The sequence below is a fragment of the Balaenoptera acutorostrata genome, chromosome 1 (assembly GCF_949987535.1).
Source record: "Balaenoptera acutorostrata chromosome 1, mBalAcu1.1, whole genome shotgun sequence".
Classification (NCBI taxonomy): Eukaryota; Metazoa; Chordata; class Mammalia; order Artiodactyla; family Balaenopteridae; genus Balaenoptera; species Balaenoptera acutorostrata.
The window spans coordinates 79,568,812-79,583,882 of record NC_080064.1 but is presented as its reverse complement, the minus strand read 5'-3'; the positions used below and the strand labels follow the sequence as shown (position 1 = coordinate 79,583,882).

The window sequence follows — 15,071 nt, the reverse complement described above, 5'->3', positions numbered from 1 at the left end:
AGGAAGACCCTTTAGTTTCTGTTCCTAGATGGAAACTGTCTCCTGACAATTCTGTTTGTTCATTTGGTTTGGGGAGGAGGTATTAGGGAAGGAGTATAATTTTCTTTTTTTTAACATCAAACCCTGATCCTGAGTTTAAAGCTGAGGTGATATGGAAAGCAAAAGAAGTTTGTAAAGCCTATTTGCGATCCTTGTCGTGAGAAGAGTACAAGGGGCCATAATGCAGTCCTCAGAAGCACAGATTCTGAAGCCATGACTGCCTAGGTTCCAATCACAGCTCTGTCGCTTCCAGCTCTGTGGCCTTGAGTCCCTTGGCTGCTCGCAGAGATGGGGAAGTGCAGCTAGACAGGGGAACCGGCCCTTGTTGTTCTCTGCTACAAAATGGGCTGCTGTGAGGAACACATGAGCTAATATACATAAAGTGCTCCAAGCAGTGCCAGGCACGTGTAAGTACTACGCAAGTGTTTCCTATTATTATTTCCAGACTAGATTACTCTCTACGATTGTGTTCTTTTTCAAGTGTATTTTAGAAGAAGGTTAAAGAAGACTTCTTGCACAATTTGTTAATCCTTAATGCCCCAAACCAGCACAAAGATTATTTACAAGTTTCACTTCCTGATAGGATCTTCCAGGATTTCCATCTGTGGGCTAGAGTCCCTGGAAGAACAAACAGTGGAATTCGAAGAATCTTCCTCCTTCCCAGCAACAGTGCAAGTAAATCTGTACCCATTCTCTCCATACTACAAAGGGGCTTCCACGCTGAGAAACTAAATAAACACAAAACAAAACAAAGAACTTATAGCACTGAACTAACTAACATAGGGGAACATCTGTAAAATTTGCTTTATATTCTGAAAGCAACCAAAGCGTTAAAAATTTAAAGCTATACCAGCTGAGAAAGACATGGTTCAGGTCACACAGGGATGACAGTCCTAAGGACTGGGATAAAACCTGCTGATGAATCAAAAGGTTTATTTCCCAGAAAATGCTGGAATTCCAAGAACAATGTGCTATCCTTGGGATGATTAAGAGAAAAATGGTTTTAAAAATCCCCTCTCAGGCTAAAAGTCTCGACTCAGCTAGTAACAGAGCTGCTAGAGTATCACCTCTCCTCTCCTTCGGAGAGGGCGTATGTACAACAGATTAGACTTAAACAATGGAAGGATTTTCCCCAGAACAGCAGATAAAACTAAAGACAGGAGCGCTAGAAGGAAGGGTCACAACACAGGTCTGGGGTCACGGGCTGCCCGGGGGGCACCCAGCCGGGAAGAGGGGCTAAAGCTCAGCCTGCACTGACCTCCAAGCAGCGTGCCCGGCGGGGTGGATGCAGCCCTCCTGCCACCAACTTCACACGAAGGGCCCTTGGGGGCTACATCAGTGGCACTGAGCACACCAGCCCCCCACCCCCGCAAGCCAAACAAGCTGGAGCCCAGAGCCATCCGGGAGCGGGGGGCTATGGTGCTCGCCCCCTCAGACAATGCCGTGGTTTGGGGGGTGGGGGAAGAGTGCTGGTCTGTACCATGGAAACGTTTTCAGCTTTCCTGGTTTACGTTGTGACGCCAGCTGTCCTGTCGTCGCCTCTTCCTTTCCTCACTCTATATTCTCCTGACCTAAATCCTTTCTTTTCCTTCTCACTCCAATTCTCCTTTTGAAGCCACCACACAAGTTAACGTGCACACTAGGAAGGGCAAAACAACAGCCCTCTGCCCACCCAGAGCTTCTGCGCTATTTCTGAATATTTATCAGATCACAGTGTTCCCTTCTCATGTAAGGACTCCTCTTTCATCTCCCTCTCCTCCCTATAACCCCCAAATCAATGTTTAGATATAACGGAGTCTTCCTCTTCGCTCATCTCCTGGGGTGAATGATCCTTCTGGCCCTCCAAGCGGCTTTGACCTTTTGTTCTCTACCACGGGGCCCACCTGCCTCCCACCCCCCCTCCCCGTATCTTCTCCTACCTGCTGCATTCCCATACTCCGCGTATTTCTCTCTGAGTCTGTCACTCCTCAGGCAGGACAACCCCTTCAAATGTAACCACTCTGGATGTAACAAACCAAATGTAAAGGGCAGAAATTGTTACCATTACAAGTATGGGGATTTTGGTTCGTTTTGTTCTGCTTACTGTATGTGTGTGTGTTTGTGTGTGTGTGTGTGTGTATGTGTGTGGTACATAAAACGATGACATCAAGTTTTGCTTTGTTTCAACTTTTTAAAAGTGTATTATGCTTTTATCTGAATCATATGCTTCCATTTACCTGGCCACTAAAGGGCTATCTATCTCTAAGGGCCTAAGCTCACAGGCTGTATCAAGCCCACAAAGCTATTTTGTTTCGTCTGCAGGAAGTTCTTTTTAAAACGTCGTGTTAGCCAATCTTTTAAAATCAGGAGATTTCTAAGTAATCCAGATTTCTGGCGTACAGTGAAAAAATCAGAAGATCTGTCAAGACTGGCCCACATTCCCATATGGCAACAGTTGGCTGCTGAATAGATCTCCTCAACAGGCCCCTTTTCGACAGGACCTGCAGTTTCTGGTTCAGCCCAGGTTCACCCCCCACTCCCTCCTGATCACCCTACCCTGAGGTTGAGTACCAGCTGTCATAAATTATCCCATGTGAGGCCCGCTTCAGGCAGTGTTTGGGATATGCCTGAGACCACAGCTAGCATCTAACTCTAACTCTCTCTCTGGTTAGAGCAGAAATTACAGATGTAATTATAAAGTTTCTGCTTCGTACAGAATTTTCCAGGTACAAATAATTCATAAAGAAAAGAACTTAGAACTAAACAGAAAGGAAAATGTCCCATAATAGAGAAATACTAGAAAAGAACTAAGTTAAAGAGAAAGCCTCTGCGTGTGTGTGCGTGTGTACGTGCGTGTGTGCATGCGTGTGTGTGCGTAGGAAGGGGATTCATTTGTGCAAGCTGTGTAACACTGCAGACCATTTCCCAATTTGTACTTTGTTATTGGCTAAATGTTAATATGAACAATAGAACCATTAAAGTAGAAACTCTAACAGAGTGAATTTACTCCATTGAAATAATTATATTTGAGCATAATAAATCTATAAATAAAACAAACTACATATCACATAGCTATATGATATTTATTGATTCATCATAACTCAGAGGATATGGGGTAATGATTACTTGTCTTTAACTGCATATATTTGTGATAGCATTTATTCAGCAAAACTTTGGACAAAACACCTTAACAAATATTAGCTACATCTTTATATATTTATGTACAGTAGTGTTGTAGGGTCAGATCTAATTAGGAGGAGGGCACTTAGTGTGTGCTATTACAAGTGGCATTCTATCACCAATATTGATGATAAAAGAGAATAGGGCTAGAGAAAGCACCAAAACAAGTGATTTTAAATTACCCTCTCAATTCTAGGATCAACTTTCACTCAAGTGGTTTTACCGACAGGTTGATGTTTTCTAAAACCACTGTGCGCTGATGAGAACTCTGGCCTGGAAGCCTGCAGAGCTGGGTGCCCCTATAGCTTTCCTCAGCTGTGTACCCACGCTTCAGACCTGGTCCATAAATGAGGAGCATGAACTAGACAAGCTGTAAGGTCTCTTTACACCTCAAAATTGGATTCTCTTTCTTTAAAAGAAATATTAATAATATTATAAAATGAATACAAAGAAATCTAAGATAAACGAGAGGAGTGCAGTACATTAAGAGAATGAGTTTTGAAATAAAACTAGCTTCAAATTCCACCTCCACCACTTGTGTTTTTTTTTTTTTTTTTTTTTTACAAATCATATAACTTCTCAAGCCTCAGTTTCCTCATCTCTAAAGTGGGAATAAGTCCACCTTCCACTCAGGATTGTTTTGCAGATTAAATGAGAATGCATGTAAATTCCAAGGCATAGGTCTGGACAATCAGTAAATGCCTAATAAATGATTATTGTTATTAGCTATGGGTATTCCATAAATGGCCCAATTACTTCTTGACAAGTTTAAAAAAAAAAACTATTTATATCTGATAATAAACTAATTTTAAAAGCTTATTCAGTAGGGTGCCATTGCAAGAATCATGGGGGTCATTTTCCAAAGAATTTTAGTATCCAAATATTTCTTAGAACTGGCTTGGGAACAAGAGAATTTGACAGATGGCACTTTATACCCAGTGTGATGGGCATGAATCTGTCCCGTCTCCACTGAGTGAGCTCTGCAGAGGCAGCTTCCTGGTGGTTGACACCCTTCAGAGAGAACGGCTGCCTTGCACTTCCTTCCTTCTCCCTGCTTTGTAGAATTCATTGCAGTATTGGTGATCTTTTGATGCTGAGATTTAGCAATGGGATTTATGAGTTGCTGGGGAAGTGAAACCTTCTCTAGCAAAGTTCCTATTACCAGCAAGCAGAGAAGGAAAATAAAAGGTTTTTTAAGGAATTAAATGTTCATGGGACTTCCCTGGTGGTGCAGTGGTTAAGAATCCGCTTGCCAATGCAGGGGACATGGGTTTGAGTCCTGGTCCAGGAAGATCCCACATGCCGCTGAGCAACTAAGCCCGTGTACCACAACTACTGAGCCTGCGTTCTAGAGCCCGCGAGCCACAACTACTGATGCCCACGTGCCACAACTACTGAAGCCCGCGCGCCTAGAGGCCATGCTCCGCAACAGGAGAAGCCACCGCAATGAGAAGCCCGCGCACCAGAATGAAGACCCACGCAGCCAAAAATAAATAAATTAATTAATTAATTTTAAAAAAATGTTCATAATAGAATCTAACATCGACATGTGTGATCCTTCCCCAATAGCAGGTGTCAAGAGGAGGACATGGACATCCTGAACACCTCAGGGAAGTAGTAATTCCCAGACTTTTGATATCACAGACTAGTAAAATTTCAAAAGAAGACTGTTATAAAACTACCAGGTTTTAGGTGACCAAGAAATGATACCTAAAGCAAACCATCACCATCCTTTTATAAAAGGAAAAAAAAATTAACCCCTCAAAGTAAGAGATCCCAAGATTAAAAAAAAAAAAATCCTTTAAATTGAACAAACTTAGTACTAAAATTAAACACGAAAAGCCTCCTGCACTGTCTTTATTCTTATTTTTCCATAGGCTGGTGTAACTGTCACTATGGATCCACTCTGGAAACAACTGCTCAAGAACGGACTGCAGGTTGATCCCCTCATGCCATCCGATCCAGGACACAGCGTCTCATGGAGGCACCAAGGGCCACACGGTGGACATCTGCTGTCTTGGTCATCATCTTCCAAGGACACAGATGTACCCTTAAAGCTCCTTGTCTTAACTACCAGTTGTGGGCCTGTCAGCCACAAATGTTTCAAAACTTTCTGAAGGTTTCGCCAGTCAATACCAGCCTTTCTGTACAACTATGCAAGATGGTGGTTCTCAGTCTTGGCTGCACACCAGAATCACTTAGGAGTAAAGAGGGCTCTTTTCAAAATGAAACTCCACTCCCAGAGACTCTGACTCAATAGGTATGGGGAAAGGTCTGCGCTCATGTAACTTTAAAACCTTCCCCAGGCTGATTCTGATGCCAGCCAGAGCTAAGAAAAACTGGTACCCTATTTTTTTTTGCATTTATCCTGAATTTATATCTTATAAAGCTTTAAGGAATGCACCTCTTCATGCATTCCTTCAGGTGTCAAATACCAAGGCAGGGCCTGCCATGTGTGGGGCACTAGGAAATCAGTGCAGCACAAGACAGATACATCCCTGCCTTCATCACATTGACAGAGTACTGGAGCAGGCAGACAAGGAAGCAGGCGATTAAAACAGCACACTCAGGTTTGCTAGGATTAGGGAAACAATCCAGGTTTCCTCTGTCCCTAATCTAGTGGTTTCATGGGCTTCAGAGACATCTCCTCCCAGCTGTCTTCTTCCAGATACTAGAAACTCAAATATTTACATCAGAAAAGCAGATGGGCAAGGCTCTGTCCTCATGGAGCTTCCATTCTGGCAGGACTGTCTACCCTTTCTAGGTACCATTACGTTGCTCACTCCAGCTCTGGTGTCTTGCCTAAAGTCAGGTGCCCAGGCTTTGAACAAAGCACAGTAGAAACTCAATTAAGACTGTGTTTTCTGTTTTGTTGCCAAAATATTTTGATGAAGCTTAGTATTTCCTGTCCTTTTTAATCTGCAAAAACAAGCTGGGACAACACTGTGCAAGTATTTTCAAAGCCCTGTCCTGGATTCTCCCACCAAAATATCATCCTATGACAGCTCCATAATTCCCTCCTTAATACCTGACTTCACATTTGCCCACAAAGAAACTCACCTGCAAATCTTCTGATGACTAACATATCCTAGCACAGCTTCCCTGAAGTAAATCCCCACTGGTTAGCTATTTCATAATTCAGAAGAGCTTACTGTCATCTGTAAACCTAGAAATTCCACTGGGTACTCCTTCTTTTGGATCAATTATGTAAGTAAGACCTAAGGGACCCCACTGTTTACACACCTCCAAGCAGAGATGTCTTTAGCCTTAGACTTAATTTGTGGTCTTTAAGGTAGGTGGATACTAATGCGTGCTCTGTCACTACATCCGCTCCCTGGGCCTCAATTTCCTCCTCTATCTAATTCAAACGTTGATCACTCCCATCTATAAAATTCTCTCCTCCTACTCAAAAATGATACACTGAATCCTCAAACCCAAGGTGACTTCAACTTTGATACAGCCTTTGAAAGTGTAAAAGGACAGTCTCCAAGGGTTTTCAAATATTTCCCCCCCTCAAGAAATCTCATAAATCCACAAAAATCCCTTCTTCTCATAGGAATATCCTTCATCTCCAGAGGATACGGACAGGTTTCCCATGTGGGCTAGCACAGAAGTGAGAGCAAGGAGACTGTACCATCTGGACAGGCAACACACCTGCAACAAATCGGGGTACAATGGACATTCATAACAAAGAGGTTACACATTTTGGCTATGAGATCTGGAATTTTGTTCTAGTACTCTCTACACTGTTGGATGGCGACCACCTGAATCAAGTAATTTATTTAAATCTAGTTTGCTGGATAGATCTAGAACATTTGGAGAACTTGGCACTAAGCTACCTAGGATTTCTAACCTGTCTGCTTCAAAAGACATCCAAGAATGGTTAATTTCCTAATGTCTTCTCAGTGAAGACATGTGAAATCTGATAAGTGTGATATTACACCACCAACAAGCTAAATCTTAGTACTGGGAGAAAGGCCTATCTCTAATCCCCAACACCCCCCACCCCTTCCCCAAATGTAAAGCTGTCACTAATGAAGTATTTCAGGCATACTAGCAAAAAAAAAAAAGAAGAAAAAAAAACACTTAGCCTGAGTGGGAACAAACTTCATCCATGGTTTTTGCCAATACCAGTTATTAGCCAGTTTACCTCTTCACAAATTTCAAAAGCAACCCGGATTTGGCAAGCTTCAGATTTGCACAGAACATTAGCAATGCTCTTCCAGATGTCTAAACAGAATTACAAAGACCCCAGAGGAGTACCGATTTCAGAAGCTTGCAACAGCCTGAAATAATTTCGAAAGGGCACCTCAGGTGCAAACATTAGCAAGAGCCAAACTCAGTGTAGCTTGGCCACGAACACAAATTTCTCAGACGCCCCTAAACTTGGGGCTAATCAACCCCCGGAATTCACCTCCATCACCCAGCACGCCCAGCTCTCAAATAGGACCAGCAGTGCCAAACAAAGTACTGGGTTTCATGAAGTATTAATGTAAGTGACTACAAAGCTTTCGACAAAGTCATCCTCCACTCCTCTCTCATGTGATTACAAGGCAGAACTAAGATTTTAAAATCTCAAAAGGCCTGAAGACTGGACCAAAATAAATAGGATAGCACTGAACAGGGACAAAAACAAACCAAAAAACGTCCATTCAACGTCACACACACACACACACACACACACACACACACACACAAATCTACATGATGAACACAGGATGCAGCAGCTCATACAACAAATATCTGGGAGTTTTGACTGTCCAGAATCCTGCACATGAGTCTGTGCTGGGCAGTTTTGCAAGCTTAAGCTGCAGAAAGTAGATGCTTGTGCCTTGGTCTCAATTACCATATTCAATTCCCGTCGCCATAACTTTCCATGAGAGATGTGGACAAACTGAGAAGACAGAAACCATGTCCCATGCAGGACTGTGAAAAGAAATGGGACTATTTTGCTTTCAGAAAAGTTAATCAGCTGGAGGGCCAGGAGGGGGACGTCATTCTGTCTTTGCCCATTCGATGGGCTGTCCTGGGGAAGTGGGTAGTTCCAGAGGAAAAGAATCAACAGAACAAAGTTTCGGGGAGGCAGTCTTCAGCTCAAATAATAATCATACACACAGTCCAAAGATATGATGACATGTTTTCATAAGTACAGAGGTCCCTGTTCCTGGGGGTGTTTAAACAGAGGCTGCCTCACAAGTATAAGAATTTACTAAAGTAAAGAAGTTAGACCAAGACTTCTCTAAAATACCAGTTCTAATTCTGTGACTCTCCACTTACCCAATAGTATACTGCCCTGCTAGCTCATCTGCCACTCTCTCTCAAAAATGCCTTTTTCTCTGATTAGAATTTGCCCAGATCCTAACCACTTCTGGCCTGAGCATAGCAGAAGTCTCCCAGATTGGCTTCCCAACCTCAACGTCCTTCCTCACATGTCAAAACCACCTCCTTCGAGGCCTATTCTGAGATGTAACTTCACTTCACAGCGGCCTTTACCTTCCCTGTCTAGGCAGGGTTCCTCAACCGTGGCACTACTGATGTTTCACATGGGATAATTCTTTGTCATGGGGGATATCCTGCACATTGCAGGATGTTTAGCAGGATCCATGGCCTCTACTCACTAGATGTCAGTAGCACCTGCCTCCTAGCTAGGACAAGCAAAAATAAAACCATGCCCAGATATTCCCAAATGTCTGCTGGGAGGCAAAGTCACCCCCTGTGGAGACCCACTCTTGAGACAAATGATTAACACCACTGACTTGTGGTTTAAGTTTTCCACTAACTAGATTCCCTCTACCTCCCTTCATCAGTCATGTTCTCTGCTCCAGCCAGGCAAACCTATTTTTGACCCATGACACACCTCAACGCTTCCCCTAATACGTGCTCCTTCCCTCTTCCCCAACACACACAACACTCCCGGCTGGCTCCAAACACCCTTTACATCTCGGTATTCCTTGGCCTCCTAGACAAATGCAATCCCTTGCTTCTGGTGGTGTCCTCACGTGGGCGGTCTTACTTGCCCTCTATTCGTACAAGAATCCTCTCCTTCCTCGTTAAGGCATCACAGCACCCACTCTGGTTCTCTGCTTCTTGCTGGTACTCAATAAATATTGGCTGGCATTTCTCAGAATGTCAACATCAGCTCCAATGATACATGAAAAATACGTGAAACCCCTTACCAACTGCCATTTCAAGAACATATGTAATCATGAGCACACAGTTTTGACAAAACTTTGACTTTTTCATAGCTAGTGCCAATTTACCTACAGTACTGAGACTGAACCAAGTTTGATTTCCAAAGTACAACTACCAAAATAATTTAGCTATTGGGACCTTACAAACACAGCAAACTTTTAAAAAATTAATCAAAAAAGTTCTGTTCAATATAAAAATTAAGAAAAAAAAGGTCAAGTTTTGACCAAGTTTTTTAAATTCCGTAAACTTTGGCAGAAAGAAAAGGATACAAATATGGCTCAATACTTTAACTGTTGCATCATACACCATTCCACATGGTCATGAAGAGACTGGAGGACTGGGTCATGTGAGGACAGTTTCCTCTCCAACCTTCTGATGTGTTAGGTTTTAATCAACAAAGTACACACGCACACACCCTCAATAAAAATGAGACAAATCTAAGATAAAATGTTCAAATATATAAATAAACCATGCCGATTCAAGATTTTGGATTGCTTTTTCCCCAGCTCTATGGATTACCTAATCATTTCATGGGAGGCTCCCTTACTAACCTATAGAGACCAAGGACTTCGCCGGAACCCTATTTTACCTAATTTTCATCTCAGGATCTTTCCTATCTTGTTCTTATATTTTAACAGGGTTTTAGTCACTTGATGTAGAATACAGGAAAAGAGACAACTCTCACCGTGTCCTAGCTGATGGGAGGTGTCTGGTCAGTATTAATGGGTTGTAAAAATAAATGCTGCCTGAAGACCCTATTTACTGGGAATGGTGCAGGTTTCTTCCCACAGGTCTGTACCATGCAGAGGCCCCAGAAGCTCTGGCAGGGAAGGTCTGAATCACTGTCATTCTTGGCACTTGGAAGCGCCCTTCGGTTGTTTATGAAGTAAACAGCCCTCACCAGTACTGCAGACGGGAATTCCCTGCCTGCCCAGACTCTTCCAACTTCTGGCACAGAACACATAATAGGTGCTCAATAAACGCAGCCTGACTAGAATTTTATTATCAAAGCTGCTAAGGAAAGTCTCCATAAGTCAGCTCTCTCTTTACTCCTGAATCTCTCAAAATATGTCCTCAAAGCTTTCTTTGCCCAACAAGAAATATTTTTTCAAAGTCAAGGAGAAGGAAAGGAGGAAATCTGCAAAACAGAAGGAGCCACATAGGAGCCCAAGTGGCTCAAGCTGGGCCCCACAGTCGGCTAGGGCTCCCCGATACCTATTCCCCATCCCCTGAGCCTCCTGAGTGCTCCCACACTCTCACCTTTGCACTATTTCTTTCCTGAAACCCTACGTCCCCACCTTCTGCCACATACACCCCCAACTGCGTATCCAAATGGGACCGCATACCCCACCTCCCCCTCTCCAGCAGGGACCTACCTCTCCTCCCCTCGACCTGTGGCAGCTCTTCTTTACCGCGGCTGGCTTTGTAAGAAACCAAAAAAACTCATCTCTTTATCCATAAGGGATACCCCAAATAAAGGGGGAGAGAAAGAGGAAGGCCCCTATCAACCCTCCAGTAAGCGGAGGTGATGAGTCCCTGAGCAACCACCCCCAAGCCTCCTCCTTCCCAAGCCACTGAACGGGATTCGAGCAGAAGTCCGGCTCCCAAGTGCCCACGCTTCCAAACAAGCTAGAAGCGGATTATACCGGTACCCAACCCGGAGATGGCCCGCGGCGGGCTGGGTGCACCTGCGGGCCCCCGGCTCCCTCCCTCTCGCGCTGAGGGCGGGGCGGGCCCTCACTTCCCAGTCCAGCCCACCCGGCGCGGGAAGGAGGCGGAGGGGAAGCGTTTCTGGAGAAGTTGAAGGGCTCACCTTCTGGGCAGCGGGCCAGGGAGGCCAGACACCAAACACCCACCTCCGGGAAGAATCAGCGGAGCCGTAACCGGGTCCCCCCACCCTTCCGATGGGGCGGAGGGAGGCGAGAGAAGGGAGCGCGCGTGGGGGGAGCCGAAGGGAGGCGGTCGCAGGCACCGTCCTCTCGCGGGGCCCACTCGGCTGCCGCGGCGCCCGCCGCTCAAATTGCCGAAAGCGGAACGATCTTCGGGCCCCAGCGGGCCGAGGCGGGCGCCCGGCCCGGCCCCGCTCGCCTTCCCCGTCCCTGGGCTCCTGGCCCCCCGGCAGCGAGGTCCCAGCCGCAGCCTCCTCTCGGGCCGCGGCGCCGAGGGGCAGGTCGCCGGCGCCGGGGTGGCGCGCGTCGGCTCCGGCGCGGCTCCCACCGGCGCAGCCCCCGGCCCCTGCCCCGGAGAGGCGCGCACCAACCTTGGGGGGCAGCTTGGCCGCCTAGCCCCGGCTTAGGCGGAGGCGGGAGGTGGCGGCATCACCTGCGGCGTGCGGCGGCTGCTCCCGGACGTGCCGGGGCGGCGGAGGCGCGCGGCGCCCAGGACCCTGCTTCCGCGGCCCCGCCCGCGGCTGCCACCTCGAAGCGCGGCGGAGGAGCCGGGGCACCACGGGCGGCGGCAGCGGCGGCGACGGGAGCAGCAGCACATGACTCTGTAGCGGGGGGAATTAAACAAAGCGTAACATGGACTCCGGGCCCGTGCAGGCGCTGCAGCTCCGGGACCAACCGCAGCCAGCGAGCGCCGCGACTGGCTCGGCCGCAGCCAATGGGGCGGGCTCGGGCCTCCATGTGATGGCGAGCTCTCTCCCCCGCCGGCTCTCCCGCGTCTGTCGGAGGTCTGGGCGCTTCCGCCGCCGGGCGTGCTGGCCGGAGGGGCGGCGTGGCGAGTTCGGTGGCCCGGGGTCTGACGCTGGCGGCGGGAGGCTCCTGGACTGCGCGCAGGTGCAGCCGGCGGGGAGGGGCAGCCGCCGTAGCTCGCAGTCGCCCCATCGCTCAGCTGAAAAACGCCCACCTGGACAGGGCGCGGGGCCCGGCGGCCAGTGTCGCCAGGCTGGCGCGAGGCCACCTCAGGAACCTTCATCCCCCCCTGGGGCTATCCTGTCAATTCAAGCTCTGATAGTAAGACGGGGGGCGGGGCGGGGGGATGCAATGAAATGGTGGGGGGAAATTTGCGTAAAAGTCATTTCGGCGGCTTCCAACCCTACGGAGAACGCACTTTCCTGGGATTTGGGGCACACACAACTTTATCTTGGCACGAATAGCTTCCCACCCTCATTTGTTCAGTGTCTGCTATTAAACATACACGAGAGAGTCAGTTCTTGTTTTAATCTGAGTCTACTCTTTTTCCCCCCATTCTTTTATGCCAAAAATGTCTTGTATCTGAAGCAGGCAGACGAAAGGTTGTCCTCCGCTAAGAAGTGTTTCCCAACCTGATAGTTTTCCCTCTTGTTTTTGTTGTAAGATCAAAGTATATTTGCAGTCTTTTTCGTGGGTGGGGAGACGTAGGGGTCAAGAAATAACGTCAGGAGGGATGTTTGGAATTGTTGGTTTTTAACATGACAAATGGTTCCAGCCCAGTACTTCAATATCTCCTTTTATCTGAATCCACCCGTTTCTGTGAACAATGGGAAATCTCATCTCTCTTCTACCAAGTTCTCTCCAAGTCAGTGAATGTTCAATCAGCATTTACTAAGCATCTAAATGTTGTTCATAAGCATGCTGCACCAAATGTTACAGGTACTCAGGAAAGTGTGAGTTCAAATATAATGAGACAGTAAAGAGAGTGGTTTTCTAGGGTTTCAGGAAGGACTTCAGAGAGAAGGGAGTAGAACTGACCCTTGGAGAGTGAGCACTTGTTCCTCAGGCACTGGAAGTAAAGTAGAGCAGCCCTGAGGAGGAGTATGAACAGACGTCCAGGACACACTCAAGGGACAGTCCTAGACTGCTCACAAGATGACACTAGATTTTGAGCCCTTTTGACGTCCTCTTGCTTTCTCACTTTCCCTGCCCTGTCCCTTGTGCCAGCAACCTCTCCTATTCCACAAACCCAGCCAAGAAGGAGGTATGTAGGCAGAAGCTGCGGCAGGTGATCTAGTTACAGTACCAGATTCGCTGATCTGGGAGGTTAGAGCTGTTTTAAAACTGTTAACGTCTAGTGGTGTGATGTTTGTTTGGATTGAAAACACCTCACTGCTATAATTAATCTGGAATGTTTTGCTGTTTGTAAAAACACTGTTCTGTGTTTTGATCTCCCCTGAGTTTTAAACTATGATTCTAGATTTGAGAGAAATGTGATTTCTGGAGTGGGATAACTTGAGAAAAGAAAAAAGTAATACTCAGAAAACAGTCAAATGTAGAGAAAGAGGTACATATTCTTATAAATGAGTGCAAATTTGGTAAATCCCTTTGGAGGACAATATAGCAATTTGGGATGAAATTAATATGTGAGGTTCTTTTGACCAGGCAATTCCACATCTAGGAATTTATACTTTGGACATATGTGTGCAAAAATTATGTATTTCAGAAATATTTACACACATGTAGAAAAATGTAAGTACAGGTATGTTTATTACAGCATTGTTTATAACAGAGGAAATGTATAACGGTGTATAAGTCTAATAACAAAATCCCAGTAGGGAACTGGTTAAGCAAATTTAACTTGTTTTATAAAAATAAGAGACCTATTTGTACTAACATGAAAGAATGTCCAAAATCTGTAAGTGAAAAAAGCAAGTTGCAGAACAATATGAATAGTATGATCCCATTTTATTTGCATATTTTGTCAAAAATACACATGTTATAAAATGTATGCTTAGAGGAAATCTGGAAGCATATATAACAAGCAGTTAACAGTGGTTATCTCTGGATGTGGGATTACTAGGGCCGTTTGCTTTCCATTACAAATTTCTGTATGTTTGAATTGTTTTTATGTTGAGCACCTATTACTTTGATAATAAGAAAAGTAGTAAACAAAAAAAATTTTAAGATAAAATTGCTAAGAGCTGTACCAATGACAAATAATGAAGATCACTCTGAGGGTCTAGGAAGCAAAAAAAAGGTCAGCTTCCCCTATTCCCCAAGGAAAACAAACATGTAGGAGGCAGTAAAGAATGATAACTGATTTGACATTGGATTCAAAATGAAGAAATATGATAGAAGAGGCATCTGAGGCTACTCTAGGCCTGTTTACAGGGATCTGGTGGGGCAAACACAATAAGGCCTCAAGGAAGTTTTAGTCAGCAGAGACTTAAGAATAAGGACTTACTGTCCTTTGTTGAGTTATGGTCACAAATCGGCAACTATTCCAGCACTTGTTAAATCTGTATCACACTAATAATGACAACAGCTAACACAGTGCTTGTGCTAGGCCAAGCACTGCTCTAAGTACTGTACATGTGTCCACTTTTAGTCCTTGCGGCAACCCTAGGAGAGAAATACTACTACTATCCTCATTTTTTAGAGACGCCTGGAGAGGTTATATAAGCAGTGCAAGATCACACGGCCTTTAAATGGCAGAGCTAGACTTTTAAGCCCCGAAGCCTGGCTCTAGAGGTCCAAACACTCACAATACTGAGGACCATGTAAGATAAAGGCCTTTATACATCATCTCTTTCTACCAAGTATTGTGATTCTAAGTTGATTTGTGTTTACCTAAACTGTAGCACTTGGCATGCCCTAAGGCACTCAACACTTCAAAAAAAAAATAAAGTTACTTATTTTTGGTTGCGTTGGGTCTTCGTTGCTGACGCGGGCTTTCTCTATTGCGGCGAGCGGGGCTACTCTTCCTTGCGGTGCGCGGGCTTCTCGTTGAGGTGGCTTCTCTTGTTGCGGAGCACGGGCTCT

At 45.6% G+C, this 15,071-nt stretch overlaps 2 protein-coding genes across 9 annotated transcripts in view; one reads left to right on the top strand and one right to left on the bottom strand.

The window, feature by feature from the left end:
- Positions 1–11,966, bottom strand: part of LRRC8D (leucine rich repeat containing 8 VRAC subunit D) — a 103,945-nt gene extending 91,979 nt beyond the window's left edge. For 3 of the 8 annotated variants that reach the window (XM_057547770.1, XM_057547750.1, XM_057547763.1), the window contains exon 1: positions 11,651–11,907. The gene's annotated coding sequence lies outside the window, so the exon portion shown is untranslated. Of the gene's footprint in view, positions 1–10,766; positions 11,041–11,203; positions 11,342–11,650 lie in introns of those variants that run through there. The other 5 variants (XM_007176346.3, XM_007176349.3, XM_007176345.2 and 2 more) reach the window with 3 other exon arrangements.
- The window catches only part of LOC130708497 (uncharacterized), a 30,381-nt gene continuing 27,222 nt past the window's right edge, over positions 11,913–15,071 (top strand). Inside the window, exon 1 of the mRNA XM_057549160.1 lies at positions 11,913–12,347. Coding sequence (XP_057405143.1) covers positions 11,913–12,347 — 435 coding nt within the window. The remainder of the gene's footprint in view (positions 12,348–15,071) is intronic.